The sequence below is a fragment of the Bubalus bubalis genome, chromosome 14 (assembly GCF_019923935.1).
Source record: "Bubalus bubalis isolate 160015118507 breed Murrah chromosome 14, NDDB_SH_1, whole genome shotgun sequence".
Lineage (NCBI taxonomy): Eukaryota > Metazoa > Chordata > Mammalia > Artiodactyla > Bovidae > Bubalus > Bubalus bubalis.
Window position 1 is genome coordinate 31,237,969 of NC_059170.1, and position 17,933 is coordinate 31,255,901.

At 53.6% G+C, this 17,933-nt stretch overlaps 1 protein-coding gene across 13 annotated transcripts in view; it reads left to right on the top strand.

Moving 5' to 3' along the window:
- Positions 1-703: 703 nt before the first annotated feature.
- EBF4 (EBF family member 4) overlaps positions 704-17,933 on the top strand; it is a 61,634-nt gene continuing 44,404 nt past the window's right edge. For 9 of the 13 annotated variants that reach the window (XM_045162692.1, XM_045162696.1, XM_045162697.1 and 6 more), the window contains exons 1-7: positions 704-991; positions 1,494-1,615; positions 13,178-13,352; positions 13,588-13,651; positions 13,823-13,878; positions 15,379-15,452; positions 16,394-16,462. In XM_045162692.1, coding sequence (XP_045018627.1) covers positions 704-991; positions 1,494-1,615; positions 13,178-13,352; positions 13,588-13,651; positions 13,823-13,878; positions 15,379-15,452; positions 16,394-16,462 — 848 coding nt within the window. Of the gene's footprint in view, positions 992-1,463; positions 1,616-13,177; positions 13,353-13,587; positions 13,652-13,822; positions 13,879-15,378; positions 15,453-16,393; positions 16,463-17,933 lie in introns of those variants that run through there. The other 4 variants (XM_045162693.1, XM_044927854.2, XM_025263943.3 and 1 more) reach the window with 3 other exon arrangements.

Sequence of the window (17,933 nt, forward strand, 5' to 3'; positions counted from 1 at the left end):
AACAAGAGTGCTTTCGTTTTAGGCAAGTCACGGACTGAACTAAGTGTGGCGGGTGCAGCGACTGCGTTCTGCCCGTCTGGGGCCCAGCCTAAGGGAAAGAGGTTTGAGACCCAGGCTGAGGTGAAACCGAGGTCAGGGGAAAGGCGGGAAGGACGGCCCGGGAGAGCAAAAAACATCAAGAGTAAAAGCTGGAAGGCGTCGAATTGAGCGGCAAGTGCAGGAACTGGGCATCAGCGCCGAGAGTGCGGCGGGCACTTGGGAGACGAAGATAGCGGAGACCAAGCCGGGGCTTAGTCCAGTGGCGACCTAGAGGCGGCGGCGGATTCTGAGCGCGGGGCCGCTCGCTCCTCCGGCTTCGGCCGGGTTCCCCCACCGCGCAGGCCCGTGTGCTCCTTGCCTGGGCCTCCCGGGTCCAAGCTGGTCCCTCCAGTCCCTTCCCGCTGCCTCGACCAGGCCGCAGACCCTAGCGCCGGCGACCGACTCGCCAGGGTCCGCCCCGCCGCGGCGGCCCGGGCCCGGCCGCTCCTCCCCCGATGATGTCACGTCCCTGGCCGCCCCTCGGCCGGCCGCGCCGCCCCGCCCCCGCCTCCCCCGGCCCCCAGTCCCCTGGGCCCGCCCGCTCCCGCCATCCCTCCTCCCGCCCGCGCTCCCTCCCTTCGGCTCCCGCTCCCCAGGGAGCGGCGGCGGCGGCGGCGGCGGCGGGATGGCCCGGGCCCGCGGCCAGGCCCCGGGGAGCTGCGGGCGGCGGCGGCCGCGGCGGGGCAGCGCGGGAACCGGCCCCCGGGGGGAGTCGGCGGGGCTGCTACTGCTGCTGCTCCAGGTGCTGCCGCCCGGGGTTGCGGCAGGGCCGGGGCGCCGGGGCACGCGGGGCGCCGGCGGTGTCTGCTGGCCCAGCGCTGCCCCTGCCTTTCCTCGGGACGCGCGGCTGCTCCTGTTCCTGCCGCCGCCGCCGCCGCCGAGCTCCGCGCCCGCAGCATCCTCCTCCCGGATGGTAATCAGCGCCCCGCGCCGGCGCCGCGGGCGGGCGGGCGAGCGGGGGGTGGGGGCGGCGAGGGGAAAGGGCGGGCAGCCCCGCGCCCCCGCCTCGCCTGAGACAGTTCCCGGGGCCTCGGGCCCCCCACCCCCTCCGACGACCGCGGCCCTGGGCAGCCGCCAGAGCGCGCCTCTGCGCGGACCGGCTGCCGGCTCCGCTCCTCGCCCTCCCCGCCCCGCGCGCAGTCCGCCTGCTGGCGCTCAGGCCGCGGGGAAATCCCTCCATCTCCCCGCCCCGCGCCCGGGGAGGGGAGGGGACAGCGCTTGCGGACCCGCTTTCTCCGAGGGAGCGCCCAGGAAGCTGGCGCGCACTGAGTGGCCGGGACGGCCGCTGCTTGCACTCCTGCAGTCGCCGGGTGCCGTTAGGCGCACGGAGCTAGGACGCCCGGCAGCCTCGGCGGGATCGGATCCCCGGCGGTGAGGGCGCCCACTGACTGCGCGCCCTTATGTTCCCTGCTCAGGACGCTCTGCCCCGCGGCGGGCTGAACCTGAAGGAGGAGCCGCTGCTGCCCGCGGGCCTGGGCTCGGTGCGCTCCTGGATGCAGGGCGCGGGCATCCTGGACGCTAGTACCGCGGCGCAGAGGTAAGCGTTCGGACGCGACTCGGCGCGCTCCGGTTGGACGGCTCCGTGCCGCCTTCGCTCAGCTTGCTGAACTGCTGGGGCGAGGGGTTGGACGGAGCCCTAACTCTGCACTGTCCCAGCAAGCTCTTGCGCCCACCCTGCCCTGAGCGCCTGTGCTTCTTCCAGAGCATGGGGGAGGGGGCAGCCGGGGCGGGGCTTCTGCCTCCACTCCTGGATGTCCCGACTCTGATTTCTGACTATCGCTCGCGTGCCCAGTGGTCCATGGCTCAAGAGGAGGAATTCTCCCGGCTCCCCGCAGTCCCCCAGCCACCAGTCGTCAAGGAATTGCTGACCCTTCCTTCTCAGGCAGCTTAAGTGCCCCTCCTTGTCCAGTTCCACGGATCTCTGCCAGGAAAGGCACAAAACCCAGCCACCTTACTGCTTTCTCTAATCCCTCAGAGTTGGAGGATGGGGGTGTGCGGGAGCCGGCGAAGCGGCTGCAGGGTGAAGAGTGGGGAAGACATGAGGTGGGCAATCGGCTTGGTAGAATGATTGGGACTGAGGATGGGGCAGGTTCGCCAGGTGTTTTTCTGGTGGGTCCTACCCAAGGCAAGGGGTCCCTAGGAACCCAGCGCCCACGCCCATCTCCTCTGACTCCTCTGCAGGAGTCTGCGCAGGAGCCTGGGTGGGGGATGGACTCCTGGATTTAGAAAGGAAGTATAAAGGTTTATGGACCCGCCCCCCCCCAACACCTGGGCTCCTGGCTTTTTGTATCCCCAGTTGTGAACAAGGGGAGGGGACGTTGGACATCCTACTTGGAGATCTCAGTGGCTGGGACTAAGGAGGTGGTGCCTCTGCAGACACCTGCGGCACATGGGAGCTGAACTTTCCAGAGGTCTGAGCAACTGCTTGTCCAGCCGCTGGAAAGGATTCTGCTGGGAGGTTTCAGGGCAGACCAGATCTGAACGCCAGCCACACATTCACATCCCCAGTCCTGTTCAGGGGATACCACCTTACCACCAACCCCAACCTAACCTCTTAACAGACACACACTTTGTTTCATGTTCAAACTGAATGGTGTTCCTGCACTCCTGTCCTTTCATGACTGTCCAGAGGGAGCACTGGGGCTTCTCTCCCGAGCTCACCTCTTCGGGAAGAGAAAGGATCTTGTCTTTGAATCAATTTCCATACTTTCGCTCATGATATAACTATATTCCAGGGAAAAAATGAAAATAGAAAACAAAAACCCCACCTCTTTAATACAACAAACTGTCAATATTTTAATGTATTTCCTTCCCATTGACATATTTTTTTTTCTTGTGTTATACATACAGTTCTATATCCTGCTTGTTTTTCTGTTGGTTCTGGTTTTTCATTTAATTTGTGGTGGTTTAATCACTAAGTCATGTCCGACTCTTGTGACCCCATGGACTGTTAGCCTGCCAGGTTCTTCTGTCCATGGGATTCTCCTGGCAAGAATACTGGAGTGGGTTGCTGTTTCCTTCTCCAGAGGATCTTCCTGACCCAGGAATTGAACCCAGGTCTCCTGCATTGCAGGCAGATTCTTTACCGACTAAGCTATGAGGAAAGCCCTCATTTAATTTGAGGTGGTCAATTTCTTTGTCTTTTTCTCCATCACTGGCTGTGTGGTGAGAGCTCCTTGTAGGAGTAGATGGAGGGTTCCATTAGGGCCTCAGGGTTTATGGTTCCTATTTGTCTCTGACCTTCCCCTCTGACCCTGCCAGCAGGTTTGATTAGGAGGAAGCCCTTGTATCCTGTGCAGGTTCAGGAAGTGTGGAGATGAGGCTCCTCCCACAAGATGGAGCATTAGCAGTGTTGTCTGCACATAGGGAAGAGGTCTTGAGTAAGGGGGACGTGTCCAGTCTGAGTCCTCAGGGCTACATCACCAGGACTAAGAATGCCCACCCCCCCACCCCCAATTTGGAGAGAGGCATTTCTTCAGGCCTGACTGCTTATCTCTAAGTCCTGAGACTTCTCTGTCTCAGAACACAGATTGGGAGTCCCCACACCTTTGGTTGCCTTTGGGCGCCAAGGAGAGCAGGTTGGGGGGATACGCCTTTCTTACTCTTCCTGCGGTGCCATCATCTCACCGGTTGGCTCTTGATCCTTCTTCAGTCCTCTGTTCGGGTCTTTTCATCCTAAAACCACAATGACAGGAATTCCTTCCCTGCCCTGACCTTCTTCCACCTCCACAGGCTCCGCTCCCTCTGTTTCTCAGAAGAACTTGCCCTGGAACATTCCCTGCAAGGCTGCCTGAGGTCTGACAGCTGTCTTTGCTGTGTTCTATGCCTTCACCCCATAGCCGCCTGTTTGTCAGGGCTTCTGGATGGTCCCTCCATATCCTATTCCGAATCCCAGCGCCCACAGCCAGCTCTTAACCATGACACATACGCAACACAAAGATGTGCCCTCCAAGACTTTCCTCCCTGGCCTGAAGTTAACCTACCCCAGTGTATCACTTCAGCCTGCTAGTCCACTGCCCCAGCCTCTCACCACACGCCCCCGCCCCCAAAGCATCTGCCACACAGGGGGCCAAAGAAAATTTCCAAAGAACTTTTCTCTGATTGTGTCCCTCCCCAATTAAAAACTTCAGTGACTGCCCCCCTGCCTCCCCAATTCCTCCCAGATACTGAGCGTTCAAGGCCCGTCACAGTCCGATTCAATCCCAAGCTTCCTCTCAGCCTCTTTGTGACACTCGGCATTCAACAATGTCTCCTGAAACAGTTCCTTTCCTCCCAGGACCCATTCACACACTGGATAACATTTTACAACTTCTGGGACCCTCCCCCTAGCACCTGCTCTCTCTGTGCTCTCTCACTCAGCCAAGGGGAGTAGTTCTGAGTACTGTCTAAGGATGCTTGTCACAGGCCAAAGTCAGCTGTGCCCTGCTGTCCTGGACTTCCTTGCCCAGCCAGCCTACACCTTCCTTTAGGGCCTGGATGGTGGTCCTCGGCACCAGGCTCGAGCAGTCAGGGGGGTAACGAGTATCTGCTGAAGGAAGCAGGAGTGTGTGTTAGAAGGTTACCAAGTCTGTTTTGGTTAGACTCCCCTGTTCACATTGATGGTCCACCTGATCGCAGGAACCAGGCACTGGAACAGCTACTGCTGCCCAGCTTTGCAGCACCAAGGTTTTTCAGAAGGAGGAGAAGGCCCAGAGCCTACTAAGATCAGTAAGGGAAGATCTGCCAACAGGAAGGAAAGTTCTGGGTGAAAGAGAGGTAGGAGAAAAGAGAGGCTGTGTACCATACCCTGGAGGTGATAGGGAAGGCTGGAGCATTGGGCTGGCAGGGTCTTCCCAATGGGGAACTCTGCCCAAGAATCCCTGGCCATTGCCATGACCGTCCCTCCCCTGGTCCAACAGGACTTTATCTCAGAGACGCATACCCCAGCCCTAGCCCACCTTCTCTGGACTCCACAAGCTCTTGCTGGGGTGCTCAGCACAGAAGCAATTCAGTTCTCCTCTCCTGATACGACTCCCAGCCTGGGTAGACTTCTGGAGGACCAAGGCTAGCCCTCCCCCATGAGCTGGTCCCAGAACACTAGCAGCGCCCTGAAAGGGAAGCCAACTGGGGCTGCCTTTCCTGTAAGTAGCTGCAGGCTAGCCTCCCTGCTAGGAAATGCTTTTGTTTGCTTTAATAATTAATAGCCATTCCTCAGCCTGGGACCTGGCAGGCAGGCCTGTGGGTGGGTGGCAAGGGGGTGGGCAGAGAGAAGCAGGGTGGACTGTCTTTAGGTAGAAGCAAAAGCAAGAGGAAGCATGGGAGAGCTAGCTAGTGAGTTTTGTTCCCAACCCTCCTCCCCCAATCCAGGGGCCTTGGGGCTGAGAGAATTTCCTGGGGCAGATAAGCAGAGGCCCTCTGGGATAGTGGGAGTAGGGGATATGAAGCAGCCCCAAAGCATCATCTCCACCTGGCCTTTCTAGACACAGGTCCTGGGCAGCTGCCTGTAGGCACCAGGTCCTTCTTCCGCCTGTACTGTCCTAGGCTCTGGGCAGGGCTAGGCCAATAGATCTTGGCTGAGGCCAGGAATGCCAGGCCCAGCCTGATGATTATCAGCAGTCCCAGGGACCCAAGGGACGCCTGCAGGGAGAGCTGGGGCCTGTGGAATGCTTGGAGGAAAAGAGGCTCCAGAGGAGAGGAAAGGGAAACTTATGTAGCCATGCTCAGATGGGGGAAGGAAGAGCTGGATTTAGCAGAGACCTTAGGGAAGCTGAGACAAAGGATGAGATGCAGAAGATATACAGTTTTACTCCTTCCACCTCTTGGGTGGAGGGGGATTAAAAAGGAGCCTCCCCTCCCTGCTAATGACCTCAGGACTTCTCTCCATCACCCAGCATCCCAGATTCCAAAATGGATCAGGCCCAAGCCAAGGCACTGCTCAGAACTTTGGGCTGCCAAGGCAGGCAAGAGTTAGGATTTGGTAAAGGATGGGTAGGTGGGGAGATGGAAGGTCTGAGGGTGCCTCTGGGGGAGGGCCAGAGCTTCATTCTCAGCCACTGTCTGTGGGGTTTGGGATGTTTGTTTTAAAATGCTCCTGCTAATAAAAAGCTGGCTTAAAACTCAACATTCAAAAAACGAAGATCATGGCATCTGGTCCCATCACTTCATGGTAAATAGATGGGGAGACAATGGAAACAGTGACAGACTTTATTTTCTTGGGCTCCAAAATACTGCAGATGGTGACTACAACCATGAAAGTAAAAGACCCTTGCTCCTTGGAAGAAAACCTATGACCAACCTAGACAGCATATTAAAAAGCAGAGACATTACTTTGCCAACAAATGTCCATCTAGTCAACGCTATGGTTTTTCCAATAGTCATGTACAGATGTGAGAGTTGGACTACAAAGAAGGCTGAGTGTGGAAGAATTGATGCTTTTGAACTGTGGTGTTGGAGAAGACTCTTGAGAGTCCCTTGGACTGCAAGAAGATCAAACCAGTCAATCCTAAACAAAATCAACCCTGAATATTCATTGCAAGGACTGGTGCTGAAGCTGAAACTCCAATAATTTGGCCACCTGATGTGAAGAACCAACTCATTGGAAAAGACCCTGATGCTGGGAAAGATTGAAGGCAGGAGGAGACGACAGAGGATGAAATGGTTGGATGGCCTCACTGACTCAATGGACATGAGTTTGAGCAAGTTCCAGGAGTTGGTGATGGACAGGGAGGCCTGGCGTGTTGCAGTTCATGGGTTCACAAAGAGTTGGACACGACTGAGCAACTGAACTGAATAATTAGCATGTAATCAAGGCTGTAAAGGCATATGAACTGCCTTCTGAGTTGAGAGCAGAGACTGACTGTGAAGGAAGTATCATCTGTCCTAGACAGCTTTGGCAAGGTCCAGCTGCTATGAGAAGGGCCCTGGGGCATCCTGTTTCACCTTGAAAAGAAACATCTCCAGGGACCCCTGGGTGCCCAAGCAATAGCAACCAGACAAATCTGCAGCCCCCAGGTTTGCATCCCCCTGTACTCCGAAGCACAGGTTACCTGAGTGACTCAGGCTGGAAAGATCAGGTTGCTCTCGGTGTCACCTTTAACCTGGATTCCCAGGGAACACACGCCCGTGCTTGGATGTCCTCCAGCCAAAAAATAGCTGTGTTCCCCAAACTTTTCTGTCACAGTCTCCTTTAATTTGGGGGCTATTTCAGAACAGAAAATAGGAAGGGGATGACCTGGCCCTGGTGGATATATGAAAATGAGCACTTTCTCCTCCCATATCCCAGCTCTCTAGTACAGAAGCAAAGAATTCACCACTTCAGCACACTCTGGGGTTGATAGGAAAGTGTTTTGAACATTTGGTTGAAAACAATCTTTTTAAGAAAGCAAATGAAAGTCACTCAGTTGTGTTTGACTCTTTGCGACCCCAGGGACTATACAGTCCATGGAATTCTCTAGGCCAGAATATAGGAGTGGGTAGCCTTTCCCTTCTCCAGGGGATCTTTCCAACCCAGGGATTGAACCCAGGTCTCCTGCACTGCAGGCGGCTTCTTTACCAGCTGAGCTACAAGGGGAGCCCTTAAGAAAGCAAGGAGATGCGTAAATCATTTTGGAATCCTACAAAAGTGGTTAATGTGGCTGTTTTCGTCACTCAGCCGCATTTATCCAGAAAAGGCGCACATATAACATGCTTTGTACACTAATCATGCTAAGTGAAGGAGACGTTTCTGAATTATAGGCTCCAGCAGCTCACAAACCAGGTGAGGCATCTGCCAGGCTGCACTCAGGTGGAGCTCTGCTGGCTTCCGTCACACCGCAGGGTGTGGACTGCAAGAAGATCAAACCAGTCAATCCTAAACAAAATCAACCCTGAATATTCATTGCAAGGACTGGTGCTGAAGCTGAAACTCCAATAATTTGGCCACCTGATGTGAAGAACCAACTCATTGGAAAAGACCCTGATGCTGGGAAAGATTGAAGGCAGGAGGAGACGACAGAGGATGAAATGGTTGGATGGCCTCACTGACTCAATGGACGTGAGTTTGAGCAAGTTCCAGGAGTTGCTCAGGGATGCTGATTGGTTATCTGCTGCATAGGCAGGGAGGTAGTGCAGCTGCCTGGGGGAACCAGGAGAAGGAAGTCACACCCTGGGTGGCTGGGAGTTGCTACCCCATCCATGTCCCCTAGGGACCCTTAGGAAAGGGTCTGCTTCCTCTGCCAGCATTTGCCTCCTAAGACTTTCTTAGACCACCAGAGTCTGCTCTGCACACCTGCACACCAGGCCAATCCCACTGAGAAATGACACCCCAGAGGCCCTCAGCCGGTGACTGATGGCATTGGTGGATAAAAACCTCAACTTCCATGCCCAGCCCTCTGACGGGGTAGCTGAAGCACAAGTTCTAGGCTTGTTTCCAGGGCTCCCTGGGGACTGAGCTGGAGCTGCCCACAGTGGTACCTCCCGGGTGATACACCCAATAGGGCAGCCTTTCCTCCTCTGGTCACTCCCCAACCCCACCAGGGTTTCCTCATAAAGTATTTGCATTGGAATCTTTGTCTCAGGTTCTGATTCTGGGGAAACCCAGATAAAACACTTGCCTCTCCAGACCTCCCAGGCTCTCCTGCCTCACTTCTTTCTTCTAGAGAACAGACTCCTATCAGTAGACACCCTTTCAGTTTTTCCCCACACTCCAGTGAGGGTCTTGGGCAATCCCACTTTGGAGACCACAGAATCAGGGACCTTGGCCTTCATTCACATCCCTGCCTCTTAAGCTAGTGTAGGAGCACACGTCTGCTTCCAGGGTGCCCCAGCAGGCCTCAGACCTCTCCATGGCCTGGGTATATCATCTGAGTTATTTGAGCGTATGTCTATATTTCTTTCTTTCCGTTCTTTAATCTTGGTTTGTTGCCTCGTTACAAGAGCATCAGCTCCTCCCAAGGGGAGAAGAACAACAGTCTCCCCCTCCCTCCGTCTTCCTTTGGGGCTTGCAGCTCTGCTCAGGGATGCTGATTGGTCATCTGCTGCATGGGCAGGGAGGCAGTGCAGCTGCCTGGGGGAACCAGGAGAAGGGAGGCACAGTCTAGACTGACCTGCATCCTGTGCTTAGCCGCTGTGCTAATCCTCATGTCATTCTCTGTGTTCATAGGAAATGTGAAGATATTTCTGTCTGTTTGTTTGTTTGTTTGTTTTTTAAGGGATGACACATAGGCTTCCTTTTTTTTTTTTTTTTAATTTTGTTTGTTTTTTGCCTGCTCTATATCTTTGTTGCTGCTCATGGGCTTTCTCTGTTTGCGACAAGCAGGGACTCCTCTCTAGTTGCAGTGCTCAGGCTTCTCATTGTGATGGCTTCTCTCGTTGCGGAGCACAGACTCTAGAGTGCACGGACTTTCATAGTTTCAGCACATGAGCTTAGTAGTTGTGACGCACAGGCTGAGTTGCTCCATGGCATGTGGGATCTTCCTGGACCAAGGATTGAACCCATGTTCCCTGCATTGACAGGCAGATGCTTTACCACTGGAACACCGGGAGAGTCCCACAAGGATTTCTTTAAACCAAAGCCCTTTCTATTTCACCTTGGTCTTCTCACTTGTCCTGCAGGGGTATGAACATAGTAAACTGGAGACATTTGCAGACCAGGAGCAGTCCTGGGCGTGCAAGCAGGGGTCTTGCCCATTCTGCCGACCTCTCTTGGTCTGCTGGGGTCACTCATATGGGGTTACTCATATTTTTCTGCTGTCATTCGTGATAGTGATCCCTGTCCCAGAACTGTAAGCTATCCACCTTGTCCCATTGCTTTGCCTGGATGTGTGTGACTCTGTGTGTGCCTTAGTGCCTCCACTAAGTGAGGTGGAGCATGGAGGGTGATGCTGCGCTACCTCAAGGGAAGTGGGATTGAGCCTGATCCCACAGTGGGGTAGGTCAGTGCAGCCCCTCAATGGATACTAGTTCACAGACCCCAGGCAGGGGTACCTGCTCCCTTCCCTCTTGAGTCCCCCCAACCTCTCTCCCTGGGAATCCCCTCCTGCTGAGAGGGCCAGGCCCTGTGAAGGAAGCTTGGCTTGGGGCTTAGGGCAGACTTCCCAGCTCTGGTCCTTAGGAGCCTGGCAGGAGCCAGCAGGCAGCCGGGACCCAGGACTGACTGGTATTTGCCAAGAGGGATGTATGGGAGAGGAGGCTCAGCATCAATGATTGACTCTTGGCCTGGGAACTGCAGGAGTAGCTGTGTAGATAGGGTATGTTGTGTAGACATGGGATTGTGTTCTTGCTCAGCCTCCACCCTTGCTATTGTAAGACCTCTTTCTTTCTCTACCCCTTCTTCTTACCATCTGAGAACCTTCCAGCACCTTTCCTGGGCCAGATGATGGAATAAAGGGTAGAGTGATCTGGGAAGGCTTCACAGTCCACCCACTTCTGGCCTTATGTCCCCCTAGGTGGTCCTGGAACCTCTCTTGAAGCTGGTCCTGGGTGGGAGAGGGGACAGAGGAAGGAGTCAGGGTTACTGCCACCTTTAGTATATTCATTAACAGTAATCAGGCACCTGCTGCGATCGAAGTTCTTCAGGCTTCTCTGCCTCCTGGCAAGTGGAAAACAGGACAGTCAAGGCCTGGACGTGAAAGGACAGTAAGCCTGAGGCAGAGGAGAAGGGAAGGACACTGGAGGAGGGAGGAGGATGACCCTGGAGGAAGGAACGTGTAGAAATAACTTTTGGTGGGGAAGAGAAGGTATTGGTGGCCCCCATCATCTTGACCAGCCTCTCACGTCAATACACTGGGCCTTCCCTGCCTGCAGCATCTTCTAAGTCCTGCCTGACTTCAGAGCCTCCTGTGGGCTTTAGTCATGTTTCCCAAACATGGGACAATCTGGACCACTGAGGCTCCCAAGCAGACTTTCAGGAGGAAGAACAATTTTCGTTCTATTGGTTATGTATTTACTATAATCTATATAAGTAAAAATACAACAAGCTTCTCAAGCCCATGACATTTCAGATATTATAGCTTTGCATGAAGCCAAGTAAGAATAAGTTGATTTACAATTATATGAAGAAAAATAGTAAGCACTGTTGAGTATGGCAGAGGCCATCACATGGCATGTCCAGGACGGACTCTGGTCTAAATGGCTCTCAAAGCAGTTCCACCATCCTCACCTCTGCGTCCCTGCAGTGGTCTCTCACTATCAGCACCCTGGGCACTCCCTGCCTGCATCATCTTCTAAGCTCTGCCTGACTTCAGAACCTCTTGGAGGCCTTTAGTTATGTTTCCCAAACCACATGCCTCCACCAAAATGCTCCGTAGTCAAGTAAGCACGGTATGTTGGTAATCTATTGCCACGTTAAAAAAAAAAAATTATTCCGAAACTCAGTGACATAAAACAACATTCATTATCTCACACAGTTTCTTAAAGTTAGAAACCAGGGAGCAGTGTAGCTGGGTAGTTCTGGCTCAGGGTTTCTTATGAGGCTTCAGTCATCTGAAGGCTTGCCTAGGGCTGATGGATCTCGCCCAGCTGATCAGTTAGTGCTGGCTGTTGGCAGGAGGGTTCGGTTCTTCTCCATGTAGACCTTCCGGAGGACTGCTTGAGTATCCTCACAACACGACAGCCAGCTTTGCCCAAGTCACTGATTGTTTAGGGCAGGAGCCATGTATCTTGTATGACCTAACCTTGGAAATCATATGCTCTCACTTGTGCCAGATTCTATTGGCCATAGAGACCAATCCTGACAGTGTGTAGCAGGGACTGTGCAAGGACCTGAACTCCAGGAGGCAGGGGTCATGGGAACCACCTTGGAGGCTGGTTGCCACACGTGGGGAGCACTGGCCTGAGCAAGTCAAAGAGAGTCCCTTCTGAAGGGTGCCCCAAGGACACCCCCACACATACTCATGAGTACTCCATGAAGCCGCATCTCCCAGCAGTTATGGCTATAGCACTCCTTTATAGAACAAAGATCTGGAGCCATGAGAGAGCTAAAGAAAACATTTTGGAAGACCTTGACCCAGAGAAGAAAGTCTAAACTCCATGGCCTGGTTTTTGTGTGCCTACATAGTCGGGCACTTTCAATACAAACCTTTTCTCTCCTCACGTCACACTTGGAAACCTGTGGTCCAGTGACACTCACACCCACAGCCATTTCTTGTGCTCTGAGTTCTGCCCTTTTGCCTCCGGCCCTTGTCGAGCTCCTATTCATTCCTCACAGACCAGAGGGAATGCAACCATCTCTGTGAAGTCTTCCCTTCATCTCACACAGAATTAATTTTTTCTTCCTTTAATTTTATTGTTTTTTATGTAGGAACATCTCTTGGGGGGACTCACCACTCTGTCTCATGTTAAGTAAGCTCTCTGAATCTGTCTTCTCTCGCCTTCCAGGTGTTTCAGTCTGGCCCCACATGGTGCCATGTGGCCAGTGCTTGATACATCACTGGGGCTCAGGAAATATTTGGTAAATAGGGCCTTGGTTCTCCTACTTGTGCTCCAACCCTGGCTTTGTTTCTGGGGCTTGTTTCTGTTGAGCCAGGAGAAAGCAAGACCAGACCACAAGATGCTTCTGCCCAAAGGAGCCAGTGGTAGCCTTCTTAAAGTGTGGAGGCAGGTCCCCCTACACCTGAGGAGGACTTTTCCACCTTCAGCCATAGCCTGGAGTCCAGGCTAGGCAGTCTAGTGCCCTGAGCCAGTTCAGTATCTCTGAGTATCTGACGGACTTCATCATCTCCCAGGCAATGCCATAGGCTCGTGCACACAGCTATGAACTGGGGTATAGTGAGATATTCATTCCCAAACCACCCAGCTGCCCCTTGAGGCCCTAAAGGGCAGTCACAGGAGCCTCAGGTCAGTAAGATGTGTTTCTCAGGTCAGTAACATGTGTTCATTTGGTTTTAGGGACCAGCTTCCAAAATGTAGGGCCCAGAGAAAAGTCTAGGAAGGAGTCTGCCAGGGATACCCCCCGATGTGCCACTTATCCCCACGGGAGCAGGTTCAGTGATCTCAGCACTGGGAGGCCTCTGTCTGAAACTGAGATGGCCCTGTCAAGGGTGGCATGGGCCCGTCCAGTGTAACTCTTGACATGTCAGAGCCGAGTCCTGGTCAGAGGTGATAGGTGTCTTTCTGAAGGGCACTCACTTCCGGTGGTTTCCAGCAGCTTTCCTCCCCACAGTGGTGTGGGCCTGGCACGAGCACACTTTGAGAAGCAGCCCCCTTCCAACCTCAGGAAATCCAACTTCTTCCACTTCGTGCTGGCCATGTATGACCGGCAGGGGCAGCCGGTGGAGGTGGAGCGCACAGCCTTCATCGACTTTGTGGAGAAGGACCGAGTGAGAGGCTTGTGGGCTCACCGGGAAGGAAGAGGGTGGGGAGGTGGGGGGGGGTGGTTTCAGGGAACCCCTTCCCACTGGAACAGATGACGGATAGGCCGTGGAGGAGTGGAGAAGGGGGTGGTGAACGGATGGGAGAGGAGAGGGAGGAAGGTTGGGTGAGGAGTGGAGGGGGAGGGGAGTGACTGGAGGATCCCTGGGAGCACCAAGCATCCTCCCTATCTTGTCCCTGCAGGAGCCTGGGGCTGAAAAGACAAACAACGGAATCCATTACCGCCTCCGGCTGGTATATAACAATGGTGAGTAAAGCCCACCACCCATGGGGTACCGCAGCACCATGTGACACATAGTACCCCACCGTCAGAGTGGAGGGAGCCTGGCTCCAGCTGGGAAGGGTGTGGAGTATGTTTAGTCATCAGAAGCCACAGGAGCTCCCTAAATAACAAACCTCTCCGCCTTCCCACCCTCAGGTCTTCGGACAGAACAGGATCTCTACGTGCGTCTCATTGACTCCATGTCCAAGCAGGTGAGCCAGCCACCATCTTCCCTGAGATCTGAACAAGCATCCTTGTCCCTGCTTCCGCATCCCCTGTGCGCTTCATCCTCACCAATCTAGCTCCCCACAGTCCACGGGAGGAGGATGTGTGGCTTTTGTCCTCTAGACAAGAAAAAGACATTTTTGCAAAGACTTTGCTCTTGGGTCCTGTTATCTAGAAATTCAGCCTAGATGGAGATTCAGGTGGGTTTATTGAGGAAGAGAAGAGAAGATCTCAGGAGGGGACCAGGGAGAAGCAAGACAGAGCAGGGGATGCTCAGCAAGGATGTGGTGTCAGCTGGAGTCTAGCTTCAGCCTGATCCTCAGGCTAGAGTAGGAATGTCACCGAGTTGTTGCCCCTTGAGGCAAGGAGGCCAAGATTCTGTCCCCTGTATTGGTCAGTTACTGGCTGGGGACCACTCCCAAGGTAAGTGTGTAACCTTCCAGGCATTTTCAGGGGAAGCAGCTCCTATCTGCTGAGAGCAGTTCTCAAGAGAAAGACCTTAGCAGCTAACACAGGGATGGGTGCCTTGGTCCAGCACTGGGTGGGGCCCCAGAGCTTCCAGCACTGGCCCTCAGCACTTGCTGATTTGAAAAGACGCAAGGAGGAGGCTTGGGGCCAGCCAGAGGAGTGCTGGGCAACTGAAATCTGAGTCAGCCCTCATGCACTGTGCAGCCTTAGGCTTTTCAGAACTCTGTGTCCTTGTAAGGAACAGGGCTGAGTCTCAAATGTGAAAATCAGTGGCCTGAACTGGAGGTGGAGGCTTGGGCATTCCCACACAGACAGGCTTCCAGCAGCCTCCACCCAGTCCCAGGGTAGAGGAAAAAGTGGTGCGTTTCTAGGATGCCTGTGGTCACTATGGTCTGGGAGGCAGACTTGGAAGTGGCAAAGTGGGATTGTATGGCCAACAAGCGTGGAAGAGGTTGGAGACTGTCCACAGAGAAAGAGACCCACAAATGAGGGATGGCTGAGAGGCCCAGACTTTTTAAGTTGGAAGCCAAATGTGTGTTTGGGAAGCTTACTCCTTGCTTCAAGGCCAAGGAGAGGCTGGGGACTGGTTGAGGGGTCGGGGAATGATCCAGCGGTCCCAGAGGAAGCCGCTGACCTGGCCTGCGGAGATGACAGATGGGGAGCGCGGCCAAGGAGCTGGCGGGAGAGCCTGGGGCGACGATGCTTGTGAGAACCGTGGAGGCTGGGGCATGTGCCTGGTCTTGGTCAGGGTGATCGGTGGACCTCCTGCCCCAGGGCAGAACTGGCTCCAGAAAGTGCTGCCTGTGGACAGACAGAATCCGTAGACCTCACCCCATTCTTGCCCGTTCTGATGGCCGTCCTGGTTTGGGAAGCTAGGTTCCCAGCTCCTGCTTTCACTCCTGGGCCCCCAGAGAGAATTGGAGGGCATACTCTTCTCTGGGAGGAGGGCCCACCTGCCCCTCACCTGGCCTCGAGAGGAGCCTCCTTCCCCCCAAGCTCATGCACTTCTTCTTCCCCAGGCCATCATCTACGAAGGGCAGGACAAGAACCCCGAAATGTGCCGTGTGCTGCTCACTCATGAGATCATGTGCAGGTGAGAAGGGCTGGGGCGCTGGCACTGGCCTCTGGCCCAACCCCCTCCCCACTGATCCCCAGGGAAGCCTGGTAGGGGGAGGTGATGAAGAGTGAGGTCCCTGGGCACAGTGCTGGCTGAGGAGAGGGTCCTTGAGGCCCCATTAGCCTGGCCTGTTTATTTGGCTTCTCCGACTGTTTGTGCAAGAAAGGCCTCCTGCTGCTACTGGGACGCTTAACTAATAAAGCTCTGGAGAGGGCTCTCTGGGAGGTGGGGGCAGGGCCTGGGCCTCCTGGATTAGCTCCAGAGCTGAAGGAGGAAACTTTTCTGCCTCTTATGTGACCTTTAGGGAACCCCCTGGGCAGGCAGGATGGGGAAGGAGGAGCACAGCTCTTGGTTCCCCTTCCCCATCACCCCAGGGCTTTGCACTTCTAGGCAAGGGCTCCCCAGGAGATGTCAGTCAGACAAGGTCATCCTAGGCAACTCCTCACACATGCAAAAGAAACTAGAGTTCAAAAATCTGGTTGGAACAGTGGCTACTCTTGGGAAGGGCAGTGACCAGGATGGGGCTTCTGGGATGCTGGTCATATGGTATTTCTTGGTCTGGTTACATGGGTGAGCTCACTTTGTGAAAATTCATGTGTTACATGCTTACAATTGGAGCTCTTTGTATAAAAAGGGTACAGAGAGAGTAGATGGTCAGCATTCTACCCTTTCCTGGATCTTCAGGAGCAGCACGCCTTTGGGACAAGGGTTTCCTGGCCAACCTTATCCCCAGGGCTGGGTTCTGGGAGTGAGCCCTTCTGGGCCAGGGATTCCACACTCAGAGACAGGACATCAGCATCCTCACCCTAGAGCCACACACACACACACGCGTGCACGCGCACACACACAAACACACCCCACACTGTAATCTCCCTCTCCTTCTTTCCTCCTTCCCTCCCTCCTCACCTTTCCTTCAGCCGATGCTGTGACCGGAAGAGCTGTGGCAACCGGAATGAGACGCCCTCAGACCCCGTCATCATTGACAGGTACAGGCCAGGGGAGGAGGGCCTGGCAGCTTGCAAGGTCAGAGCAGGCTGGAACCAGCCACAGAGCACAGTGGCTCCCACCACCCTTTGGTGGCTCTGAGCAAGAGAAACGGTCCCCTGAGTGAAGCCCCTGGTGGCAGACTCTCTGAGGCTGGACTTAGGAGTTGTGCTTCCTGAGGGAAGAAGCCAGAGAAGACAGGGATGGGAGGTGGTAGAGGATGCCACGGCTGGAGGAGCTAACAGGGAGTGGCAGGGAAAGTGGGCTCTGGTCCTGGTGCCTCCTCTAACTTCTCTGTTCATTTCCTTTGTTAGAAAAATAGGGAAATACTTGGTGAGTTTCAGTCATAGGATTGTAGAGGTGATGCATGTGAAAATGCATTTTTCTTTCTGAATAGAAAATATATATATATATATAAGGTACAAAATTCAAAAGATAACACAAAAGAGTAATTAAGGAAAAGTAAGTCTGCCCTACCCCTATGTATAGCATATTGTACACAATCTTTTGTATTTAATACTTACCTTTTTTATTTGTAACAATATATTAATATCTTAGAACTCATTCCATATTGGAACTAAACCCTGCCTTGTTCTCCTTTTAATAGATAAATCATTCACAGTGTACTAAAATTCAAGTTTAAAAGGGTTGACAGCAAAGTCTTCCACCTCTGCCTCTGACTCATCCATTGCCCTCCAAATAAGCAAGCATTGTCCCCAGTTTCATGAGTATCCTTCCTGAGCTAGCCTGTGCAAGAAATTGCAGACACAGACAGTCTCCTCATTCTTTTTTTTGCTACTGCAAAATATTCCATTGTATGGATGGACCGTAATTTCTTTAGTGTCTATTGCTGGACATTTTGGCTGTTTTCATTCTTCTTCAGGGATAAAATACGCTGTAGTGAATTACTTTGTCCACGTGTCACTTAGCACGTGTGTGCATTTATATGAAGGATATTACTAGAAGCAGAATTTCTGGGTCAAAGGAGATGTACATTTGTACTTTTGATAGTTATTGCCAATTTGTCCTCAGTAGCAATTATACCAATTGATATTCATACCAGCTATTTTGAGAATGCCTGTTGCTGTAGTCTAGAGATGCAGAACCAGCAAAGGAGCCTGAGAAGCAGCTGCAGTAAAGTAGGAGGCAAATCAGGGGGGTAGAGTCCCGGAAGTCCAGCTAGAAAAATTTTCCCCAAAGAAGGCTATAGTCAACTGCAGCAAATACTGCTCATGGAGATGATAAAAAGAATAAGAATTAACCATTAGATTTAGCAATGTGGGGGACATTGGTCACCTCAACAGGAGCTATTTCTGTGGCAAAAGGGGCAGAATTCTGATAGGGGTATGTCTAAGAGAGAATGAGAGGAGACACTAGGGACAGTGACCAGAGGAACTCTGGACTTTCACCCTAAAGGGATCAAAGAAATAGGGTGGTGGCAGGAGCACAGTGTAAGGCTAAGAAACAATGTAG